The 24,469-nt window shown below is 51.5% G+C and overlaps 2 protein-coding genes across 3 annotated transcripts in view; one reads left to right on the top strand and one right to left on the bottom strand.

Annotated features, from left to right (window-relative positions):
• The window catches only part of LOC140902916 (NACHT, LRR and PYD domains-containing protein 12), a 34,176-nt gene extending 21,236 nt beyond the window's left edge, over positions 1–12,940 (bottom strand). Inside the window, exons 1-3 of the mRNA XM_078850472.1 lie at positions 12,870–12,940; positions 1,457–1,524; positions 930–1,096 (exon numbers count right to left, since the gene is read on the bottom strand). Coding sequence (XP_078706598.1) covers positions 930–1,096; positions 1,457–1,490 — 201 coding nt within the window. The 5' untranslated portion in view covers positions 1,491–1,524; positions 12,870–12,940. The remainder of the gene's footprint in view (positions 1–929; positions 1,097–1,456; positions 1,525–12,869) is intronic.
• A 3,729-nt stretch (positions 12,941–16,669) lies between these two features.
• Positions 16,670–23,632, top strand: CFAP126 (cilia and flagella associated protein 126). Of its 2 annotated transcripts, none has more exons than XM_073323054.2 (5): positions 16,670–17,029; positions 18,991–19,053; positions 19,567–19,647; positions 20,550–20,726; positions 22,227–23,630. In XM_073323054.2, the coding sequence occupies exons 4-5, from the start codon at positions 20,571–20,573 to the stop codon at positions 22,920–22,922; spliced, it is 852 nt and encodes a 283-aa protein (XP_073179155.1). In that variant the 5' UTR covers positions 16,670–17,029; positions 18,991–19,053; positions 19,567–19,647; positions 20,550–20,570; the 3' UTR covers positions 22,923–23,630. The 2 variants fall into 2 exon arrangements, with proteins under 2 accessions (XP_073179155.1, XP_073179154.1); XM_073323053.2 differs by lacking the exon at positions 16,670–17,029 and adding an exon at positions 17,511–17,587 and having other exon boundaries at positions 22,227–23,632.
• The last annotated feature ends 837 nt before the right edge of the window (positions 23,633–24,469 follow it).

Genomic DNA, 24,469 nt, shown 5'->3' with positions numbered 1-24,469 from the left:
TCCAGAGAGGATGGTTCTAGACTATTCTCAGTGGTAGAAGAGGACAGGACAAGGAGTAATGGTCTCAAGTTGCAGTGGGGGAGGTTTAGGTTGGATATTAGGAAAAACTTTTTCACTAGGAGGGTGGTGAAACAGTGGAATGCGTTGCCTAGGGAGGTGGTGGAATCTCCTTCCTTAGAAGTTTTTAAGGTCAGGCTTGACAAAGCCCTGACTGGGATGATTTAATTGGGGATTGGTCCTGCTTTTGAGCAGGGGGTTGGACTAGATGACCTCCTGAGGTCCCTTCCAACCCTGATATTCTATGATTCCCCATTGCATTTAGTCCTCAGATCAATGCAGATTGGGGGCTGCGCTGCATTTTCATTCCCAGAAGAGGTCAGGGGCAAATATCATTCTTACAGTGCCTTCTCCTTGCCAGCTCGAAGTGTAATTAAGGGTTATCTTTGTTCTCTGCACACCTGTAGAGACATCTGATGGACGGATGCAAAGAGGCCTAGAATGGAGGGCCAGGCTGAGAGCCCTCACTCCTAGAGGTATTTGAAAGCTGGAAAGTGGCTGAACAACACAGTGTCCCACCAGCCAGGGAACCGTTCAGAACAAGAGATCTCATAAAAGGCAACATGAAGTCTGTGCATGAGGGGGTGGGTGTGGGTGTGGGTGTGATTACAATTAACCATGAATTACAATAATGATGAGCTGGGGGCAGATCTCTGTCACTCAGCTTGGGTGCTCACTTCTACACTGTATTTACCTTTGCTTGTGGTTTACAGTTTCTGGTATCTGTTGTTATATCTCCCTGGACCTCATAACCAGCATTAGCCTCTCTCCTGTCACCAACAAGCGACCAGGTCTCCATGGGGAGAGCTCTAAGGTTCTAGAATACCTAGGGCCTTTCCTGGTTTCCTGCTGGTCAGTGAGCGGTGCTGTACCTGGGCCTGCTGAGCAGTGACGACACCTCTGCTGGTGAGTTCCTCCAGCACAGTGAGAATGTCATTCTCAATGACGTAGACCAAGTCGGGGCGGAAGTGGTCGCTCAGCTTCTTCAGCTCCCCGGATGAATAATTATCCATGTGATTTCTGAAGGCTACAATATTGTCTGTGGAGAAGACCAGCACTTAGACAGTATGGCACTTATAGCTTGGGGTGGGCTCATATCCACTCACTGATAACTAGCACCCTTATCCGAGACATCACAGCTACTCCAGATGCAGCCTCTACCAGAAGGTTGCATTTTAAGGAATCATATAGGAGCATTGGTCACAGTAACTGCAGTGCCAGCCTCTCCCTGCAGGAGGCGCTGCAGGGAATGGTTCAGGAGCAGGGCTGTTACAATGCCCTCACTGTTCTAGTCCCAGCCTTTCCCAGGAGGCGCTGTCAGGAACCGCACTGAGTTTTACTGTCTGTAGGAGCAGTGCTGCTTTGCTTATGATGAGAGGAGCCCATCAGTCACACTCACCTTCACTCACCGCAGCCCGTTGGTTGGAAGCCATTTTATTCACTTCTGCTCTTATGTCTCTGAGAAGTCTAGGGAGAGGGAAATGTACGTCACACAGAGGCAAGGAACGTCACTTCCATCTCCAGGCTAATAGCTCAGCATAAGGGAGGAGCAGCCATATCTACATCTGGAATTTTACCTCTGTGTTTTGTATGAAAATGTGTATCTACTTCTGCTTTTCAGACCCTAGTCTCAGGATAAAGCTTGGATTGTCTGAAGACTTTCAAGGAAATCTGTTAATTAGTTTCTGAGTTCTATTCAGTTTTTTAAAAGTTTGCAGATAAGGCCTGGTTTTCTTTCACATTAAGGCCCCTGCACATCACTCTGGCTGTGTGAAAGGGCTTTACATGGGGCACACATTACAGTTTGCTGCCAGAGGCATGTAAACAGGCAGTAGGGCCTTTGTAGTTATCACAGACTAAGAGTGTCCACATGGGAGTTATACCAGTATAACGACAGTGGTGAAATTATGCAAGTAAATTTCCCCATGTAGACAAACCCTCAGACGTTTGAGCTCCTGATCATCTCTTACCTCTAGCTTAAATACTACAGACTGTAGAGAGTCACAAATGGGTACAGCCAGCTTTGACAGTGTGCCCTCCATCCAACCCGGGAGTGGATTTTTCTAGGCCACTAACATTTGTGTTGCACTGTAGAGGAAGGACTTAGAAAGAACAGTGGCTACTTCCACAAGAATAAGATCTTCATGAAATGCCCCTGATGAATGTGGAGCTCTGGTGCCATCTGGGCGCTTTCACAAAGATCTGCTTTTTCCTGGAAGTAGCCGTTGCTGTGCTGGAGAGCTTTTCTTAATCCAACAACCTGGGGAAAACTCTGCTGGTTCTGTGTAATCTACACATGGTGTCCCGACACAAATACAAGGAAATGAAAAAGTTAAGACACCTAAATGGTACGTACCCTCTACTCCTGTACCATAATAGTGGTTGTCATGGTTACAAGGCTAGCTCAACCTCTCTCCCCTTGCTGGTTTCTCTGGGAGCACTCACCTCAGGTCTTGGGCCACTTGCCTATCACAGGTTGGAATTGCGGGAGTCTTCCACTCTTAGGCCAGGACTAGGTCAGGCTACCCCAGGTGCCTGTCATTAACACCCGTCAGGCAAAATTGGATTCTGGGCACCTGTGGATCTTCCCTTCAGGAGCCTGTGACCAGTGTTAATGACCAGCAGCCTCCTCAAAGCCAAGTATTTGTATTGAGCATTGGGGACAAAGCATTAGAGAAAAGGATGTTAAAATGGACAACCTGAAGGCATGTCTGCCTTACCCCAAGTACTACTGCGCCATCACGGTGACTTGGCCAACAATGTTCCGCAGATACCCCCTCAGTTTCCACATCTGAGTGAATTCGCAACCTGGTTCCCGCAGGCTTCTGCAATGTTGGCAAGTTTGGCACGGGCCAAGCCAATTCTGTAGGCTCAGCAGGGGGTCGAGCCAGCATCATCAGAGCTCCAATAGTTCTGACCTTGTCCCCTGACAGCTCTAAGTGACCATCTTCTTCTTCCTGCCTGACCCCTCCCAAACAAGAACAAGCATCACCATGTTCATCACAGTGGTGCAGAGGCAGAAAAGCATCAGCCGCCCCATTTTACAAATAAACCGTGGGGTTGGACCAGGTCATTCCTAGCACAGCAGGGGATAGAACCTTGGTCTCTGAGATGGTGGATTCCAACCTCATCCACTTAGCACAAATCTGTCAGACCTATGCCGTTTATCACAGTTGTTCTAATTGCTGGGTCATACTCCCCTCTCAGCGCAAGGAGTAGAACTTACGCTTCCTGACCCCCAGTTTTGCCTGCTTTAACCACTAAACCACACTTCCATCTCAGAATTAAAATTAATGATAGCTTCGTGATCATCACTTGAACACATTTGTAATATGCAAGCAGAATGAAGTCCAGACCAGTAATATACATACTTTAATAGGGCCAATTTCACAAAAACAATTATGGGCCAGATCAGCTGGGAGGAAAAATGTAATCAGAAAAATGTGAATGATCATTGGGAATTATTTAATAACACCTTACTAGTTGCCCCAAAAGCCACAATCCCAAAACTGAGGAAGAAGGCTGGGCTGGTTAAACAAAGATTTGGTTTAGAGGGGAAGTGAAGGCAGCTATAAAAATAAAAAAATACTATATAACAAGTGGGGAAAAGGGCAAGTTGACAGTAATGAATATTAATCAGAAGTTAGGAATTGTAGAAAAGTTATAAGGGACTCAAAGAAAAATCTCTGGCCAGCAGAGTTAAGGACAATAAGAAGGATTGCTGAGTATGACTGCTCAGAGCTCCGGTACGAAACTGTAGAAAAACCTGAGTGTCTCTGGATTAAGTTTAGAAGTGTGTGCAACAAGTGTGATGTAGTGGTGGGAGTCTGCTATAGACCACCGGACCAGGGGGATGAGGTAGATGAGGCTTTCTTCCGGCAGCTCACGGAAGCTACTAGATCGCATGCCCTGATTCTCATGGGTGACTTTAATTTTCCTGATATCTGCTGGGAGAGCAATACAGCAGTGCATAGACAATCCAGGAAGTTTTTGGAAAGCGTAGGGGACAATTTCCTAGCGCAAGTGCTAGAGGAGCCAACTAGGGGGGGCGCTTTTCTTGACCTGCTGCTCACAAACCGGGTAGAATTAGTGGGGGAAGCAAAAGTGGATGGGAATCTGGGAGGCAGTGACCATGAGTTGGTTGAGTTCAGGATCCTGATGCAGGGAAGAAAGGTAAGCAGCAGGATATGGACCCTGGACTTCAGGAAAGCAGACTTCGACTCCCTCAGGGAACGGATGGCCAGGATCCCCTGGGGGACTAAATTGAAGGGGAAAGGAGTCCAGGAGAGCTGGCTGTATTTCAAGGAATCCCTGTTGAGGTTACAGGGACAAACCATCCCAATGAGTCGAAAGAATAGTAAATATGGCAGGCGACCAGCTTGGCTTAATGGTGAAATCCTAGCGGATCTTAAACATAAAAAAGAAGCTTACAAGAAGTGGAAGGTTGGACATATGACCAGGGAAGAGTATAAAAATATTGCTCGGGCATGTAGGAATGATATCAGGAGGGCCAAATCGCACCTGGAGCTGCAGCTAGCAAGAGATGTCAAGAGTAACAAGAAGGGTTTCTTCAGGTATGTTGGCAACAAGAAGAAAGCCAAGGAAAGTGTGGGCCCCTTACTGAATGAGGGAGGCAACCTAGTGACAGAGGATGTGGAAAAAGCTAATGTACTCAATGCTTTTTTTGCCTCTGTTTTCACTAACAAGGTCAGCTCCCAGACTGCTGCGCTGGGCATCACAAAATGGGGAAGAGATGGCCAGCCCTCGGTGGAGATAGAGGTGGTTAGGGACTATTTAGAAAAGCTGGACGTGCACAAGTCCATGGGGCCGGACGAGTTGCATCCGAGAATGCTGAAGGAATTGGCGGCTGTGATTGCAGAGCCATTGGCCATTATCTTTGAAAACTCGTGGCGAACCGGGGAAGTCCCGGATGACTGGAAAAAGGCTAATGTAGTGCCAATCTTTAAAAAAGGGAAGAAGGAGGATCCTGGGAACTACAGGCCAGTCAGCCTCACCTCAGTCCCTGGAAAAATCATGGAGCAGGTCCTCAAAGAATCAATCCTGATGCACTTGCATGAGAGGAAAGTGATCAGGAACAGCCAGCATGGATTCACCAAGGGAAGGTCATGCCTGACTAATCTAATCGCCTTTTATGATGAGATTACTGGTTCTGTGGATGAAGGGAAAGCAGTGGATGTATTGTTTCTTGACTTTAGCAAAGCTTTTGACACGGTCTCCCACAGTATTCTTGTCAGCAAGTTAAGGAAGTATGGGCTGGATGAATGCACTATAAGGTGGGTAGAAAGCTGGCTAGATTGTCGGGCTCAACGGGTAGTGATCAATGGCTCCATGTCTAGTTGGCAGCCAGTATCAAGTGGAGTGCCCCAAGGGTCAGTCCTGGGGCTGGTTTTGTTCAATATCTTCATAAATGATCTGGAGGATGGTGTGGATTGCACTCTCAGCAAATTTGCGGATGATACTAAACTGGGAGGAGCGGTAGATATGCTGGAGGGGAGGGATAGGATACAGAAGGACCTAGACAAATTGGAGGATTGGGCCAAAAGAAATCTGATGAGGTTCAATAAGGATAAGTGCAGGGTCCTGCACTTAGGACGGAAGAATCCAATGCACCGCTACAGACTAGGGACCGAATGGCTAGGCAGCAGTTCTGCGGAAAAGGACCTAGGGGTGACAGTGGACGAGAAGCTGGATATGAGTCAGCAGTGTGCCCTTGTTGCCAAGAAGGCCAATGGCATTTTGGGATGTATAAGTAGGGGAATAGCGAGCAGATCGAGGGACGTGATCGTTCCCCTCTATTCGACATTGGTGAGGCCTCATCTGGAGTACTGTGTCCAGTTTTGGGCCCCACACTACAAGAAGGATGTGGATAAATTGGAAAGAGTCCAGCGAAGGGCAACAAAAATGATTAGGGGTCTAGAACACATGACTTATGAGGAGAGGCTGAGGGAGCTGGGATTGTTTAGCCTGCAGAAGAGAAGAATGAGGGGGGATTTGATAGCTGCTTTCAACTACCTGAAAGGGGGTTCCAAAGAGGATGGCTCTAGACTGTTCTCAATGGTAGCAGATGACAGAACGAGGAGTAATGGTCTCAAGTTGCAGTGGGGGAGGTTTAGATTGGATATTAGGAAAAACTTTTTCACTAAGAGGGTGGTGAAACACTGGAATGCGTTACCTAGGGAGGTGGTAGAATCTCCTTCCTTAGAGGTTTTTAAGGTCAGGCTTGACAAAGCCCTGGCTGGGATGATTTAACTGGGAATTGGTCCTGCTTCGAGCAGGGGGTTGGACTAGATGACCTTCTGGGGTCCCTTCCAACCCTGATATTCTATGATTCTATGATTTTTTTTAATATATTAGAAACAAAAAGAATGCTGACAATGGTATTTTTAATATATTAGAAACAATAATAATGCAGAAAAGGCAGAAGTGTTTAATAAATATTTCTGTTCTGTACTTAGGGAAAAAACAGATTATATAGTCTCATCACATGGTGATAACACTCCTTCTATTCCACTAGTATCTCTGGAGGATGTTAAACAGAGATACTAAAGTTAGATATTTTTAAATCTGCAGGTCCAGATAACTTGCATCCAAGAGTTTCAAAACAGCTGGCTAAGGTCCTTACTGGACCATTAATGTTGATTTTCAATAAGTCTTGGAGCACTGGGGAAGTTTCAGAAGACTGGAAGAAAGCTAATGTGCCAATTTTTAAAAAAGGGTAAATGGGATGGCACTGGTAATTATAGGCCTGTCAGCATGACATCAATCCACAGCAAGATAATGGAGCGGGTGATATGGGACTCGATTAATAAAGAATTTTAAAAGGCTAATGTAATTAATGCAAGTCAACATGGATTTATGGAAAGTAGATTCTATCTGTGATAAATAAAGAGGGTGATAGCTCCCTTTGATGGACACCCACCCAACCAGTTAGCTGTAAAATCCCTCTTGGTAGCTGTTCTTTACTTGTTTTACCTGTAAAGGGTTAAAAAGTCCCCCAGGTAAAGAAAAAAAGTGGGCACCTGGCCAAAAGAGCCAATTGGAAGGTAGAACTTTTTAAAGCTGGGAAAGAAACTTTCCCTTTGTCTGTTGTTCTCTGGGCTGGAGGAAGAGCAGCCATGCTATAAGCAGCTTAAGCTGGGTATGATCATAAATCATCAGATCATGCCTAGAACTACTTATCTGAACTCAAAATGTGTAAGTAGATCAGAATGTTTAGCTAGACGCAATTAGGGTTATTTCTTTTATTTCATATTGGCTTGTGAACTCCTCTGTGCTAGCCCCAGATGCTTTTGTTTGCTTGTAACCTTTAAGCTGAACCCCCAAGAAAGCTATTTTGGGTGCTTGATTTTTGGAATTGCTCTTTTAAAATCTAGCCCTAAAAAAGCCTATGTTCCAAATGTATTTTCTTTCTTTTTGTTTTTAATAAAATTTACCTCTTTTAAAAACAGGATTGGATTTTTGGTGTCCCAAGAGGTTTGTGCATGTTGTTTGATTAGCTGATAACCACAGCTAATTTCCTTTGTTTTCTTTCTCAGCTCTTCCCCGGAGGGGGGGTGAAAGGGCTTGAGGGTACCCCACAGGGAGAAATTCCCAAGTGCTCCTTCCTGGATTCAAAGGGTTTGGGTTTTTTGCATTTGGGTGGTGTCAGCATTTACCAAGCCAGGGTCAGAGAAAAACTGTAACCTTGGGAGTTTAATACAAGCCTGGAGTGGCCAGTATTAATTTTTAAAATCCTTGCGGGCCCCACTTCTACACTCAGAGTGACAGAGTTGGGATTCAGCTTTGACACTGTCTAACTTGACATCTTTTTTTGATGACATTATGAGTTTGGTTGATAATGGTAATAATGTTGACGTAATATACATAGACTTCTGTAAGCTGTTTGACTTGGTATCGCACAACATTTTGATTAAAAACTAGAACGATATAAAATTAACATGGCACATTAAATGGATTAAAAACTGGCTAACTGATAGGTCTCAAAATGTAACAGTAAATAGGGGATTGTCATTGAGCCAGTATGTTTCCAGTAGGGTCCCGCAGGAATCAGTTCTTGGCCCTACTTGGCTATTTAATGTTTTTATCAATGACCTGAAAGAAAACACAAAATCATCCAGTTCTGGTGCCCACAATCCAAGAAGGATGTTGATAAATTGGACAGGGTTCAGAGAAAAGTCACAAGAATGATTAAAGGATTTGAAAACCTGCCTTACAGTGATAGACTCAAAGAGCTCACTGTATTTAGCATAACATAGAGAATGTTTACAGGAGACTTGATCACAGTCGATAAGTGTCTACATGGGGAACAAATATTTAATAATGGACTTTTTCAGTCTAGCAGAGAAAGGTCTAACACAGGGGTTCTCAAGCTTCATTGCACTGCAACCCCTTTCTGGCAACAAAAACTACTACATGACCCCAGGATGGGGGGACCTAAACCTGAGCCTGCCCGAGCCACGCTGCACCGGGCAGGTGGGCCAAAGCCAAAGCCTGAGCCCCACTACTCCAGGCAGAGGGGCCAAAGCCGAAGCCCAAGGGCTTCAGCCTCAGGCAGGGGACCTGTAACCTGAGTCCTGCCACCTGCTGAAGCCTTCAGTCTCAGGCCTCAGTGCCACGTGGTAGGGCTCGGGCTTTGGCCCGGGCAGCGGGTCCCAGCAAGTCTAACACTAGTCCTGGCAACCCCATTAAAACGGGATTGCAACCCACTTTGGGGTCCTAACCCACAGTTTGAGACCTGCTGGCTAACACAATCTGATGGCTGGAAGTTGAAGCTAGACAAATTCAGACTGGATATAAGGTGTAAATTTTTAACAGTGAAGGTAATTAACCCCGGAACGATTTACCCAAGGTCGTGGTGGATTCTCCATCACCGGCCATTTTTAAATCAAGATTGGCTGTTTTTCTCAAAGCTCTAGGAATTATTTTGGGGCAGGTCTCTGACCTGTGTTATCCAGGAGGTCAGACTAGATGACAATGGTCCCCTCTGGCCTTGGAATCTATGACTGAGTCCCTAGACTGAGAGTTCTACCACTGTTGTGTAACCCTCTGGGAAACTGTGAGTTGCTTTCCCTTCTAGTGACTACTAGGCTAAAGGGAAGTTTGGGAATAAAACAGGTGATGCCTGTTTTATGGCTCCCATCCTGAGGACTGGAGATCTCCCAGAGGGGCTGGAGGCCACAGAAAGCGAACTACAGATGGCTTGCCAGGAGAAATAGCAGCTGGCCACCCAGGAGACCAGAGGTCTCCTGATCCTGATGCTCAGTGAGCAAGAGGGAGAAATAGAGTCTCTGAGCTCAGAGCCCTCACAAATGCTGAGAGGAAGAAGGGGTTCCACCGACTGGGCTGGTGATGGTTGGAATTGTGAGACTGGCATTCAGAACTGTGGGGAGCTTGGGGAACCCTCTCCGGCATATGTGAATTTAGATGGAGTGTGTTTGTGTAACGTGCTGGGGGAATGTTTTGTTTTGGTAAGGGGGGAAGTCAGTGTTGCCAACTCCACATAGCAGGAAGTCACCAAACAAACCCTGAAAAGTCATTAGATGTAGCTGTTTAAGCACTCAAAAGGAGTAAAAAATGTCACCAAACAAAGTTTACAGAGAATTATACCCAGAGAATTCAACAGAGAATGTTTATATATACACACACACACACCCAGGCAAGTATAGTCACAAAATCGTTCACAAGCAGCTCAATAGTGTTAATAGAAACCATTCCATGCTCTTCTAAAGTATTCTTCCCTTCTTGTGTACTCAGGTATTGACCAGCTGCTTCAGGCCTTGGGAGAGAACACAACTCTCATAATTATAAAGGGAAGGGTAACCACCTTTCTGTATACAGTGCTATAAAATCCCTCCTGGCCAGAGGCAAAACCCTTTCACCTGTAAAGGGTTAAGAAGCTAAGGTAACCTCGCTGGCACCTGACCCAAAATGACCAATGAGGGGACAAGATACTTTCAAATCTGGGGGTGGGGAACAAAGGGTTCTGTCTGTCTGTGTGATGCTTCTGCCAGGAACAGATCAGAAATGCAAGCCTTCCAACTCCTGTTGAGTTAGTAAGTAAGCTAGCTAGTAAAATGTGTAAGATTTTCTTTTGTTTAATGGCTGGTAAAATAAGCTGTGCTGGAGGGAATGTATATTCCTGTTTTTGAGTCTTTTTGTAACTTAAGGTTTTGCCTAGAGATATTCTCTATGTTTTGAATCTGATTACCCTGTAAGGTATTTACCATCCTGATTTTACAGAGGTGAGTCTTTTACCTTTTCTTTAATTGACTGATTTTTCATTGTTCTTAAGATCCAAGGGTTTGGGTATATGTTTACCTGTACCAATTGGTGAGGATTATTATCAAGCTTTCCCCAGGAAAGGGGGTATAGAGCTTGGGGGGATATTTTGGGGGAAGACGTCTCCAAGTGGGCTCTTTCCCTGTTCTTTGTTTAAAACACTTGGTGGTGGCAGCGTACTGTTCAAGGACAAGGCAAAGTTTGTACCTTGGGGAAGTTTTTAACTTAAGCTGGTAAGAATAAGCTTAGGGGGTCTTTCATGCAGGTCCCCGCATCTGTACCCTAGAGTTCAGAGTGGGGAAGGAACCTTGACGACAACAACAAACTATCACAGCTCTGTGCTGTACTAGAAGGTGCATGACAAACTGGAGGACTAGGAACAAAAGGTCAACACGGCAACCTGAGATCTCTTATATCGACGAAACTAGCAGTCTGCGTGACCTGACGGGGCTGGAGACCCAGCCTCTGGGAGAGCTTGCAATGTTCTAAAATCACTGACAAGCAGTTCAGTAGTGTTAATAAAATCCATTCCATGCTCTTCTTACTACATTCTGCTGCACACCAGCAGCAACTACACCAGTACATTGTCATCATCAGAAGGTTACCCTCTGCTGATTGGGAAGGAAACTGCAGCCCTCTGCTGATTGGGAAGGATTCTCTGTACACTGCAGCCCAGGCTGGCTGGGGTTGCTTAATTTCAGCCGACTCTTTCTTGCCACCCTGGATTTGACCCAACAGGTTAGTGAAAGGGAGAGCCCAGAGCCAGGGGGAAGAGGGCATTCGCCTGGCCTGAGCTCAGCACTGCAGAGAGCCAAGAAAGTAGATTTAAAAACAAAAATCCACTTGCCAGACCCCTTCCGCCCACTTCCAGGGTTTCATTTCTGAAAACAGTTGGGCCCAGAGCCAGGGGAAGGAGTAAAGGGAAACTGAAATCAAGCTAGCTCCACCTTTGATCCTGTAATAAGGGCTTCATTCCTGGAGGCACGGTGACCCCCATCCCCTTGGGCACAGGGCCCTGTCTCATCCCACCCCACCTTCCATCCATGCGGCTCTCCTCACTGGCTAACCTGCCTCGCCCACCCAGCCCGCTTCATTACCCATCTTTCCCTGCATCACAGGCTGTGCTACCTACTACGGAGCAGCGAGAAAGAACATTTGGGTAAAAACAAGCCCTGGCTAATGTGCTGCTCTCTCCAAAGTGCGCCTGGCTTTAGCAAAGTATTCAATTAGCCTCCACAAACTTCTTTTCCTCGCCTGCAGATTACTGTGATCTCAGCCCAAGAAGTCCTGGAATGCGATTCCTTCTGAGGACATGCTCAATTGAGACATAATGACATTGACTTGGTGTGCAGCAGAATGTAGTAAGAAGAGCGTGGAATGGATTTTATCACCACTATCGAGCTGCTTGTGAATTATGTTATGACTATACATATTGGTGACTTCTTTCTCTGAATGTCACTGTAATTGGCAGCGAAAGTCGCTAGATTTGTCACTGGTCACTTTGACACTTATTTTCTCGCTAGGGAAACCAAAAAGTCACTAAATCTAGTGACAAAGTAGCTAAATTGACAACACTATGGGGCTGCACTGCCTGCCTGACGCTCAGACCCTGCTGCCTGGCCGCCTGGCGCTTCAGGGCTGGGGCCGCTGCAGCCATGCCACCCGGCCACCCAGCGCTCCGGGGCTGGCTGCCTGGCACACCGGGGGTGCTCTAGGCTCCTGCGGGGGAGGTGGGGCAAAAGGGGAGGGGGAGAGGGAGGGGAGGGGCCGAGGGCACAAGGGGAGGGGCCGAGGGCTAGCCTCCCCCAACGGGCAGGTCACAGGCCGCCCATGACCTGACGGGCCAGCCAGCTCCAGTTAAAAGCACCACTGCTCTCGAATGAAGGGTTTGTGTGTGGACTGGACTCAGATTAGGGGCAACACTTGAATTATAGCTCGAATTAACTCCGCACCACAGCCAAAACCTGAGACACTGAGCACAGCGGATGGGAGGTTTGGTCAGTGTGCAGAGAGGAGACCCTGCCTGTACCAGCCCCAAACTGCAGGGCTTATCTTTCATGCGCATGGGCACATGAACCAGCTCAACAGGCAGCAGCCTCTGGCAGTGAAAACTGAGCTGATCACTTACGGGTCATTGGACCAGCTGTGCAAAAACTGCAGCCTTCCTGTTAGGAGGTCAAAGTCTGCCCCGGCACAAGCAGGCGACTCCAGTGAGTTCTGGGGCTGGTTGTAGGTCTGGGCCCCTGTGGAGAACCCTCAGGCACATTCTGGGGAACAGGCTCCTCGGCTGAGCTCTTGCCAAGATCTCAGGTGGAATGGAAAAGCCAGACACCCCACCCCCAGCCCCTCCGGCAGAACCTCCTCCCGCCCAACCCATCACTTTCACTTTCATTTTTATTCCGCCTCACACTCAGAAAGCTGCAGTTTGGGGAGATTCTGTCCCCCTCATCTGATCCCAGCTCTTCCCCTTGGACTGGGAAGTGGGAAGAGCCCCAGGAAATCCTGTCACTTACTTTGCAAGCTCCAGGGAGGCAGCACCGTCTGCAGCATATGCTCCCAGCCTTGCACCGTATGGGTTGCCAGACTCCAGGAAGGAAGTCCTGGAGGAGGAAAACCCCGCCTCTGTGCAGACACACACACACACACACTCATGCCCCCTCACAGATATTTAAGTTATGTGGAGTCAAACAGGGCTCCTAAAGCAAGGGGATGACTGCCAGCTGAGCTGGAGGAGACTGGGCTCAGTCATGTCATAGAATCATAGAATATCAGGGTTGGAAGGGGCCTCAGGAGGTCACCTAGTCCAACCTCTGCTCAAAGCAGGACCAATCCCCAACTAAATCATCCCAGCCGGGGCTTTGTCAAGCATGACCTTAAAAACCTCTAAGGAAGGAGATTCCACCACCTCCCTAGGTAACACATTCCAGTGCTTCACCACCCTCCTAGTGAAAAACTGTTTCCTAATATCCAACCTAAATCTCCCCCACTGCAACTTGAGACCATTACTCCTTGTTCTGTCATCTGCTACCACTGAGAACAGTTAAGATCCATCCTCTTTGGAACCCCCTTTCAGGTAGCTATCAAATTCCCCCCTCACTCTTCTCTTCTGCAGACTAAATAATCCCAGTTCCCTCCTCTCCTCATAAGTCATGTGCTCCAGCCCCCTAATTATTTTCGTTGCTCTCCGCTGGACTCTTTCCAATTTTTCCACATACTTCTTGTATTGTAGGGCTCAAAACTGGACACAGTACTCCAGATGAGGCCTCACCAATGCTGAATAGAGGGGAATGATCATGTCCCTCAATCTGCTGGCAATGCCCCTACTTATACATCCCAAAATGCCATTGGCCTTCTTGGCAACAAGGGCACACTGTTGACTCATATCCAGCTTCTCATCCACTGTAACCCCCAGGTCCTTTTCTGCAGAACTGCTCTCTAGCCACTCAGTCCCTAGTCTGTAGCAGTGCATGGGATTCTTCCATCCTAAGTGCGGGATTCTGCACGTGTCTTTGTTGAACATCATCAGATTTCTTGTGGCCCAATCCTCTAATTTGTCTTGGTCCCTCTGTATCCTATCCCTACCCACTAGCGTATCTACCAATCCTCCCAGTTTAGTGTCATCTGCAAACTTGCTGAGGGTGCAGTCCATGCCATCCTCCAGATCATTAATGAAGATATTGAACAAAACCAGCCCCGGGACCTTCAGGCACTCCCCTTGATACCGGCTGTCAACTAGACATGGAGCCATTGATCACTACCCATTGAGCCCGATGATCTAGCCAGCTTTCTATCCACCTTATAGTCCATTCATCCAGCTCATACTTCTTTAACTTGCTGGCAAAAATACTGTGGGAGACTGTAACAAAAGCTTTGCTAAAGTCAAGGAATAACACATCCACTGCATTACCTAGGGAGGTGGTGGAATCTCCTTCCTTAGATATTTTTAAGGTCAGGCTTGACTAAGCCCTGGCTGGGATGATTTAGTTGGGGATTGGTCCTGCTTTGAGCAGGGGGTTGGACTAGATGACCTCCTGAGGTCCCTTCCAACCCCGATATTCTATGATTCTATGATTCCCCTCATCCATAGAGCCAGTTATCTCGTCATAGAAGGCAATCAGTTTGGTCACACATGACTTGCTCTTGGTGAATCCATGCTGACTGTTCCTGATCACTTTCCTCTTCTCTAAGTGCGTTCACGTTTTTAGGGTGAAAGGACAAAGTCAACCCACTAGGACTGGAAAGATCCCATTGTGACCATGGTGGGATAGAGGGGACAGCAACACCGCCTGGACACCACAGCCTGAACGACACAGTTCTCGCCGCAGAATGAGGCAGCAGGGGCACCAACAAGGCAAGCTGCCCCGCTACACCCCCAAGTGGGGTCATCCTCTTTGATACTTTCAGGCTGCTAACACTGCCAGTCAAGGGAGCCAACTGCAGCCAGTCGCAGGGTGGTTTGGGTCAAGTGGGCCCACTAGGGACTGGACTGAGAACCACAAACTCATTGCACTCAGGACTTCTCAGAGACCCAGTGTACTGGCAGCCTTAAGAGAAGAACAGGTATCGGAGGCTGCATTTATCAAACAGCCCAGGACCACCATTGTCCCACTGCTAGCAGGGGATTCCTCAGTGCACTCTGGTCACTTTCTGCTGGCCTGGATGGAAATGCACAGAAAACCTGCAGAATGGGGGCTTCCTTAGCCAGTGCAATTGACGTAGCAGCGCTGCAGCCCTCCCACCCCACTGGTGTCCCCAGGGTGGGGGCAGGAAGGTGCTGGTCAGGGTATCCCAGGGGGGCTCTTGCAGCCAGGTCACAAGCTAGGAAATCTGGTAGTGCAGCTCTAATCTGTGCTGGGGGCCAAATGGGCTCCTGGCAGCACCAAGAGCACAGGCCATCCCTCCTCTATCCCTGAGCAGGGCTCAGCACCTACCCAGAGGTTCATTCTTCCCTGCCTCCCAGATACATGTAGGCACCTTGCATGAGATCTGCAAAAGCATTCAGCTCCAGATCCACAAAGGCATTTAGGCACCTAACTCCCATATATTTCTATGGGAGTTAGGAGCCTAAATACCTTCACAGATCTGGGGCTCAGGGTTGACCTAACTCTGCTCCCATGGAAATAGTAAAACTTCCATTGACTTCAACTGGAGCAGAATCAAGCCAACACTGAGCACTTTTGGAAATCCCATCCCTTTGCATAGTCCAACAGGACTTCTCTGGATACCCCAATGGATTCAGGGGCAGGTGCCCAGATCCTCCTGTCGGCATTTTGGCCATAGCAAAGGTTCTATGCCACTAGTATTTGCAATATTTCCTCACAACTCTTGTCTGTTTGCGGTTTGTTTTACTTATTGAACTAAGCAAAAAAAGTGGGTTTGTGCCTTTTTTTGCTTCTTTCTGGTGCCTGAAGAAGACCCATTGGGGTGAAGGGGGCAGCCTCTGTCTGGTGTTTACCATGGAAAGCCCAGAATTTCAAATCCGAGCTTCCCTGGTTTTGCTGGAGGATCCAGAAATGTGTGTTGGGAGCATTCATGGCAGGAGTGTTGAACCTTTAGGAATCTGCCAACTCTTCATGGGGTGTCTGAGTCTGTGCTCTGGGAAGCTGTGCTGAGACCCACAATGCAATGATCCAACAGCAGATGAAAGGAGTGCTGTGCAGGGATACGGAGTAGGTGTTTCCCTGCTAAACGATCTGCTGTGATTTGCACTGTTACAAGGGCCTATGGGGCAACAAACATATACATACAACTGAAGTACCTATGTAACCCACACACCTTCTGTGTGTGGTGTTCTGTCCCATCTAGTGGCACTGAGACCACTTAAAGAGAGAGAGAAAATGAGTCTGCTCTGCCACCTTAGCTAACAGGCAGTTGGCTTTTAGCTCATGAGGTAGAGGCTCATGCACTAAGCTCCAGAGGTCCTTGGTTCGATCCTGCCCACCGAGAACTGGGGTCTGTCGGTTTTACACCTGCACCTGTATGCTTGTTGGCTAGTATCCCTGGAGCCCTGTTGTAAGAATGTGGCAGCAGCCCAGAGGCTGGGCCCAGCTGTAATGACACAGCGGCAGGGACATGGGCTGCACTGAGCCAAGTGATAATCGGGAAGTTCAGCTTCAGACATCAGAACTCCTGGGAGCCAGCCCTGCCCCTTTGGAACATGCCCTGCAGTACTGGACAGCTGGGGCAGGGGAGGCACAAATCCCGCAGCCGTGGTTAGCCCCACTTAGCCACAGGGCGTCACTGTTGCTCTGCAGCCGAAAATGCAGCTCTCCTGCAGCAACTGGATGTATGTCCTGCCCCTTGCCCTCTCCTGCTGCTGTCTGGCTTGGGGGCCAGCTGTTGCAGGGCTCGATTCCAGCCCTTCTCTGAGGGGTACTGCCAGCTGGCCATGACACCAGCCAGGCAAGGTGGCAGCCTGGCGTAAGGAGCACAGGGGCGGTGCTGTGCGCCTCTGGTAACAGCCCAGCACATTCCCCGCCCAGCAGGCCTGAGCCTGTGCTTCTGCCCGCCTGGGGGGCCACAGCGTCATGCTGGAGAGGACCAGACGGACCTTCGCTGTCAACCCAGCCTGGGCAGCGGGATGGCGGCAGGGCTCGGCAGCGGCTGTGCAATTCCCTGGGCCAGCTGCTGTGCCCGGTCCAGACTTCGGGGGCCCAGACAGCTCGTGTGACAGGTCAGCGCGGGGAGGCAGCTCTACGGGACACAGCCCCGAGCGCCGGGACTGTCCCTATAAAACGGGGCCTCTGGGCTCCCTGTCTGGGCAGGGCAGGGCCGCTGCAGTAGCAACAAGGAGCGAAACACAGCGGCTTTCCCGGCGCCCCGCGGGAGCAGCGGGCCCCGCGCGGCCGCCCCGCGCCGACCCTCCTCTCCGCGCGCCGCGCGCCCGGCGGCCTCGGGGCGGGCAGCGCCGGGAGGCGGAGTCAGCCCGTCAGACGGGGGCGGGGTCTCGGGGGGGCGCTTGTCGCGGGGCCCTGAGCTGGGAGGAGGAGCCAATGCGGGGGGCCCCAGCGAGGAGGGGGAGGGAGGGGGCGGAGCAGGTCACGTGGGGCGGGGCGACAGGGACGGCTCAGCTCTCGGATAGTGACGCGAGACTTAGTGGGATTCGGGGGCGGGCCCAGGTCGCTGTTTCCCCATTGGTTGGTGTCTGCCCCGCGTGGTTGCTAGGAGACAGGTGTAAACAGAGCGGAAAGCTGCCGGACGCGGCATGGCAACGAACTACAAAGCGGGGCAGGTGAGAGCCGGGGGGCGGGCACCCCCCTGGGACCCCCCACTGACCCCGACCCCGGCCCCACCCCCCCCGCGGGCCGCCACCGACCCCGGCCCCCCCCCGCGGGCCGCCACCGACCCCTGCCCCAAACCCCCGCGGGCCGCCACCGACCCCCCCCCGCGCGGGTCCCCACCGACCCCGCCCCCCCCCCGCGGGTCCCCACCGACCCCTGCCCCAAACCCCCGCGGGCCGCCACCGACCCCGGCCCCCCCCCGCGGGTCCCCACCGACCCCTGCCCCAAACCCCCGCGGGCCGCCACCGACCCCCTGTCACGGAGTGTGGGGGAGTCCAGGCCCTGCACCCCTCTTCCTGGGATCCACTGAGACTCTCAGCCAGCCAGTAAAACAGAAGGTTTATTGGACAACAGGAACAGTCCCAAACAGAGCTTGTGGGTACAACCAGGACCCCTCAGTCAAGTCCTTCTGGGGGAGCAGGGAGCTTAGACCCCAGCCCTGGGGTTCCCTGTGTTTCTCCACCCAGCCCCAAACTGAAACTAAACCCACCCAGCAGGTTCCCTGCTGCAGCCTCTGTTCACATTCCTGGGCAGAGGTGTTACCTCCCCCTCCCCCTCCTGGCTCAGGTGACAGGCTCTCAGGTCTCCCATCCCCAGGGCACATTCCCAGGTCAACACTCCCCCCTCCCTGCTGAGTCACATCGTCACACCCCCCCCCCCGCGCGGGTCCCCACCGACCCCCCCCCCCGCGCGGGTCCCCACCGACCCCTGCCCCAAACCCCCGCGGGCCGCCACCGACCCCTGCCCCAAACCCCCGCGGGCCGCCACCAACCCCCCCCCGCGCGGGTCCCCACCGATCCCCCCCCCGCGCGGGTCCCCACCGACCCCGGCCCCTCGCGGGCTCTCCCTGGCCCTACCCCCCACCCACCCACCCACGGCCGGGAATTCGGAATCATGCTCACCCCCTTTATAGCATAGGAAACTAAGGCCCAGTGGGAAGCAACTTGTCCGAGGTCGCAGTGCAGGTGTGACCAGGGTCCCTGGCTCCGAGCTGACGCGTGACTGGCTCCCACCCCGGGCTCCTTCCCCCAGGCCAGGCTGCCTGGCCACAGGGCTGTACTGGAAGCTCACGACCTTGGTGTTTCTGGGTTGCTTCACAGGACCCAAGGGTGGCTCACATGCATCCCAAGCAGGAATAGGGTTTTGTGAGCCCTCCTCACCACCTGCCCCCTGCTGTTAAGGGCACAAGGGTGTCAGTGCAGTAGGAGGGGCTGGAGAGACCTCTGGCAGGGGAGGAGGAGGTAGGTTTGGGGGATGAGCCATCCCAGGCTATTTAAGCATACCCTGAGTACCTGCAGTGGGCAGTGGAGCTCTCTGGCTCTGTTTAATGGCCTGCCCCCTCTCTCTTTTGCAGTATGAGGATGCCTTCACTGCACAGAATTTGCAAAACTGGACCCTGCCCAAGCTCTACAAGGAGGTAGGACCTCTCTGCCCTCACCCTGCATTGCCTCTGCTTCCCTTTCATGGAGACGGGTTCCAGAGCTCTATGCAGGCCTGGCTATACTGCATCTGTACCTCACCTGTGCAGAAAGGGTGGCTGTACCATCTCACAACAGAGCCTGTGCCCCACTGGCCACCTCTGCTGTTCTTCCTGGCTGCTCCTCTAACATGAATTGGAACCCAATGGAGTGGTGTGGCAATAAGATAGTGTCAATGGAGCCAGAGTAATCTGGAGACAGACCCTGCCTCCCACTTGCCTCTGTGCTGGGATCAGACCAGAGTGGGCCAGGCAGCCAGTTTGGGGACCTATGCGTTTGGATCCCATGCAGCTGGGAAACCCTGTTTGTCCAGTGCTGACAGCCAGGCTGGTGGACTCCCGCTGCCCTCCCAGGCACTCCCTCATAGACCAGCCTGAGTGGCTGTGTCCGTCCATTTCTGTTCTACCTATACATGGACACTTTAACCCCTGTTGTTTTCCTTCTGCCCTCAGCACCCCTCTGCCCGGGAAGGCTACACCCAATTTGTAGCCAATGACCGAGGACACCTGCTCCCTGCAGTGCCACGTTCAAAGGTGAGTGGGCTAGTTTGGCTCCTGTTTCCTAAGCAGTTTTCAGGTTTTGGAGTTGGGAGCCCTGCGAGTGGGCAAGTAACTATCTGCCTTGTCTCTGGTGCCCATCACCATCGTATCTAAGCCCTTCCAGGTACATCAGACCTGCACTGTGAAGGCTAGAGGGAACTAAACTGAGCAGCAGTGCCCAAGCCCTGGGTGATCAGATGGTGACGACTCCTCTTCTTCATGTCCCGTTGTTGAATCACATTGAGTAGTTAACCCTGAAGGCCCCTGCCCGTTAGCACTCAGTGCTGGTGCTGGCCCAGGGAGGGGTGTGGTCACAAACAGATGGGGATGTGCCCATGAGCCCCCACCGCAGAAGCTGCTGCATTTTGCCCTTCCTGGCCGCGGTTTGAGGGAGTTCTGTGTGGGGAAGGTATTTTCTAACCATGAGCTGGGAAACCAGCTGGCTTTATACAGAGCCCATCTTTCCCGGGGCATCCAATCCACTGTGCAGAGCCCTCTCCTGGGAGGACTAGCTCTGCCTGGTAAGGTGAAAGCTCAGGCTGTGCCTCCCTCAGAGAGGGTGCAGCTAGCCAGTGCCAGTATTTAGTCACCCTAGGAAACTGGTGCGGAGGAGCCGGAGGCAGTAGCTGGATTCCTGGGTTGTTCCTGCCCCCCTCAGAACCAGAGCTAAGGAAGCTACAATTGTGCGTGAACCTGGTTGTTGCTGGCTCGATTTTCCTCTGGGGGCAGGAAGCTTTGGGTAATGGGGTTTCACTGCCAGCTGGCTGGGTTCAGCTCCCTTCAAACATGGCTGTAGCAGTCCTTTGATGACAGTGCAGACAGGGCTGCTCTGTCTCACAGAGAAGTTCCCAGGGCTCTGCTGCCAAAGACCAAAGCCATCTCCCCCTGCCCTGCAGGCTTCCCCCTGGGGAACATTTATGGGAACCTGGGAGATGCCACTGAAGATTCCCCCAACCAAACTGAACCTGACCTCTCGCTCGGCTGCCGCAGCCTCGCACCTCACCAACTGGATCCACAAGTCCACCGCACTGACCAGCGCCTGCAACGGCCTCCGCCCGCAGATCACCGGCAAGGTAGGGAGCCCTGCGTGCAGGGGCCACACCTTCCTACAGGGAGCAGGTGGCACCAGACACCTGTTTGCCGAGGTTTGGGTTGAACTCTTGCAGAGCAGAATTGGAGGGGGGGGCTTGTGGGCCTCCTCAATGGGCACTAGGAAATTGCAAGTGTATATAACTGTTGGTATTAATCTGTGCCTGCCCTGACTGACATGAGGGTGTCTGGGTCTCTGGGCTGGGCAAGTCATCAAATAGTAGCTGTGCCCCAAAATACCAAGGCCGGGGTTTATGAAGCCAGCTGGGTGTGTCCCGAGGGCAGATTTCAAGGACACTCTCCTAGCCTCTTCTCCATCCTTTCAGAGCGTATTTAATCTCCTGAACATGGCAGTCTGTGCCGTGCTGGGGAGGGGCTGACTCAGCTGCATGGCAAAGGCACCTTGAAGGGCTGCCACCCCCCAATCTGCAACCCACATGCACAAATAAAACCCTAATCTCTGTACTTAGCACAGCAGAGGCTAATGCTGAGGGTTCGGTCTCATCTCACGATGGCCATGGGCTCTGGAAACTGACAGCTCCTGGTATTTGGGGAGTGGAACCTTCTCCTCCCCCCTGGTTTGGTCCCTTTCCCATTGGGTAGGTGCTGGGGGGTTTTCTCTGCTGGCTTGTAGGGCTGCATTGGCCGGTGTGACAGGGCTGCTGGGTTCAGTATAGCATTGATTGTGTACCCTGCCGTGGCAGCTTGGGGCGTGTGCCCATGCAGTCCTGCAGCTGTGCCAGCAGGGGGTGCTCACAAACCACAGCTGCCCAAAGTGGGAGCTGCCCAGAATGCAGAAATGCCCCTGCCCCAGCTGCTCCTGGTAGTGCTGAGTGGCATCTCTTTGCTTACCTGACAAACTCACTCTTGCACAGAAGCCCATGCCCCAAGCAGGTGGGGACCTCTGTCCACATTGCCCTCCCAAGGGAGGGGCTTGGAACCATAGACCTACAGGTGAAGGTAGGTCATGTTGGACATGCTGCCCAGGGCAGGAAGAAGGGGCTTTTGGTAGGAGGTAGGCAGGTCAGGCCTGACCAGTTCTCCCAGCGGCCAGAAGCCCTTCTTGAACTCATGGGATTCTGGCCAGCGCCCGAATCCCATGAGTTAACATCTCTAAAGGGTTAACTTTGCAGCACTGACAGTAAGGTCTCCAGTGCCGCTGGAGTCAGTGATGAAAGCAGATGGTCCCTGGCCGGTGCTTAAGCGGCACCAGCTCATCCTCAGGTGTCAGTGGAAACAGCCTGCTGCAGCAGCACTGCGGAAGGGAAGGGGTTACAGCCAGCCTGGGGAGGGACCTAGGAACGTGGAGACCCAGGCAGGGAAAGAACTGCAGCAAACCCCCTCTCTGCATGGGGGCCCAGGTGAAGAGCCCAACTGGCAGTAAAGAGCTTGCCTATAGTGCCAGCTCTGCTCTTCACATCCCTCTCCCCCTCTGGCTTCGCATGCTCCTCCCTGGCACTGATGGCCTCTTCCTCCCCAAACAGCCCCGAGAGCCTGAATCACACACACAGACCACAAAGGAGCTTTCCAATAAGAACAGTCGGGCATCTGGCAGAGGCTCCGAGGGCCCCAGGTCCTCAGCCAAAATGCCCCCTGAAGAGGAGGCTTATCACAAAGGATCCACCACCCCCAAGGTCCCACTGTCACGCCAGCCTGGCTGCATGGACGTTCGAATCAAAGGAGCTACCTCCCAAGAGATCTCAGGTTCACACCAGCCAGGCTCAAAGGAGGCTTGGCACAGAGGAAGTGTGTCATCTGAAGTCCCATTGTCACGCCAGCCTGGCTGCATGGATGTTCGAATCAAAGAGATCTCTTCACCCAAAGTCCCAGCTTCCAACCGACCTCCTTCAAGGGAGGCTAATCCCAGGCGAGCCATCTCTGCCGAAGTCCCAGCTGGAAGTCGACCTGGGTCAATGGAGGCTAAAGCCAAAGGAGTCAGCTCACCTGAGCTTGTGGCTTTATGTTGTTCTGGGTCAATAGAGGCCAACCCCAGGGGAGCCATCTCGCCTGAGGCCTTGGCATCAGGCCGCCCTGGTTCAAAGGCTAGCGAAGCAGCTGAGACCCAGAAGAGGATGTCAAGGAGGGTAGCGGAGGGGAACGGGAGCATGTCGCCCAAGATGGAAGGGTCAGCGAGACCCCAGTCCTGCCCTGAAGAAAGATTTGGGCAAACATTCAACTGAAGGTCAAAGCAAATTCTATGTCCGAGACACGAACGCTAATGAGACCAAGGACAAACATCTTGCTCAGCATTTCAAGCCTTCTGGCCCTTTACTTTCTTCAGTTCTAGTCACCTCCATCCCCAGGCTGGTGGTGTTTCCTTTCCCTCCATCTAGCTGTAAATCTCAACTTTTAATCCTGTTTGTGAGCTAGTTTCTTTGCGAGTAGGAGCTTCCCCCCACATAAGAGTGAGCCCAACTGACCCAGCAGTGACACAATCGACTTCCCAGCCTGTCGAGCCCCAAGGTTGGGGCTCTCAGACCAAGATGCTGCCTCACAGGGACATTCACCCATATGCACAAATCGCTTTTCAACCTGAGCGTGGGAACAAAACCAGCCAGGGTTGATGCCCAGGTTGGCAAGAGGGTGATTGGTTCTGAAGGAGCCCAAGTGATGCTGATGATTCGACAGTACCATGTGGCCAGCGTGTGTGTTCATTGTAATCAACCCAAAAATAAAACTAAAAAAAACTAAAAAAATTCTCCCCTCACTTTTCATTTACCAGCATTAGCATCAACAAAAATGATTAGGGGACTGGAACACATGAGTTATGAGGAGAGGCTGAGGGAGCTGGGATTGTTTAGCCTGCAGAAGAGAAGAATGAGGGGGGATTTGATAGCTGCTTTCAACTACCTGAAAGGGGGTTCCAAAGAGGATGGCTCTAGACTGTTCTCAATGGTAGCAGATGACAGAACGAGGAGTAATGGTCTCAAGTTGCAGTGGGGGAGGTTTAGATTGGATATTAGGAAAAACTTTTTCACTAAGAGGGTGGTGAAACACTGGAATGCGTTACCTAGGGAGGTGGTAGAATCTCCTTCCTTAGAGGTTTTTAAGGTCAGGCTTGACAAAGCCCTGGCTGGGATGATTTAACTGGGAATTGGTCCTGCTTTGAGCAGGGGGTTGGACTAGATGACCTTCTGGGGTCCCTTCCAACCCTGATATTCTATGATTCTATGATCAGTGGCAGGCCATGGGCTGGCACTCACCATCCACTCCCACAAGCATTAGCACCCAGGGCCACGGGCCGGCGCACAGCCTCCACTCCCCCAAACGTTAGTACCCAGGGCCACTCACCCTCCACTGCCGCCCATCCACTCTGGCTCCTGACAGCATGCTCAATGCTGCACTATCAGACCATGCTAGAACACAGTATGCTGGGCCTCTTGCTCTCCACAGGTCCTGTCTTTGTTCTAATTGCAGGGGGGCTGCAATCTTCTCCATTTCAGGCCGATTAGGTGCAGCTCTGGGGCTCCTGGTGAGATGCCCTTGCAGCCTTCAGCCACAAGCGGCCTCACCAAGTTTGAGGTGTTGAGTGCTTTCCTGCAGGGCTGGCTCTTCTACTAGCACAGCTAGGAGCTTCCCTCACCCCTGGAACAACATCCAATGTGGGGCAGTCTAGAGTCATGGAAAAAAACGCAGCGCCAGTCCCCAGGGGGGCTCAGTGATGTTCTGACTCTGTCCCAAAGGGATACAGGCTGCAATCCCTCAGTATTGCACCACCTGTAGCCTC

This window comes from Lepidochelys kempii, chromosome 24 (assembly GCF_965140285.1).
Source record: "Lepidochelys kempii isolate rLepKem1 chromosome 24, rLepKem1.hap1, whole genome shotgun sequence".
NCBI lineage: Eukaryota > Metazoa > Chordata > Testudines > Cheloniidae > Lepidochelys > Lepidochelys kempii.
This window is presented reverse-complemented; position numbering and strand designations above follow the sequence as displayed.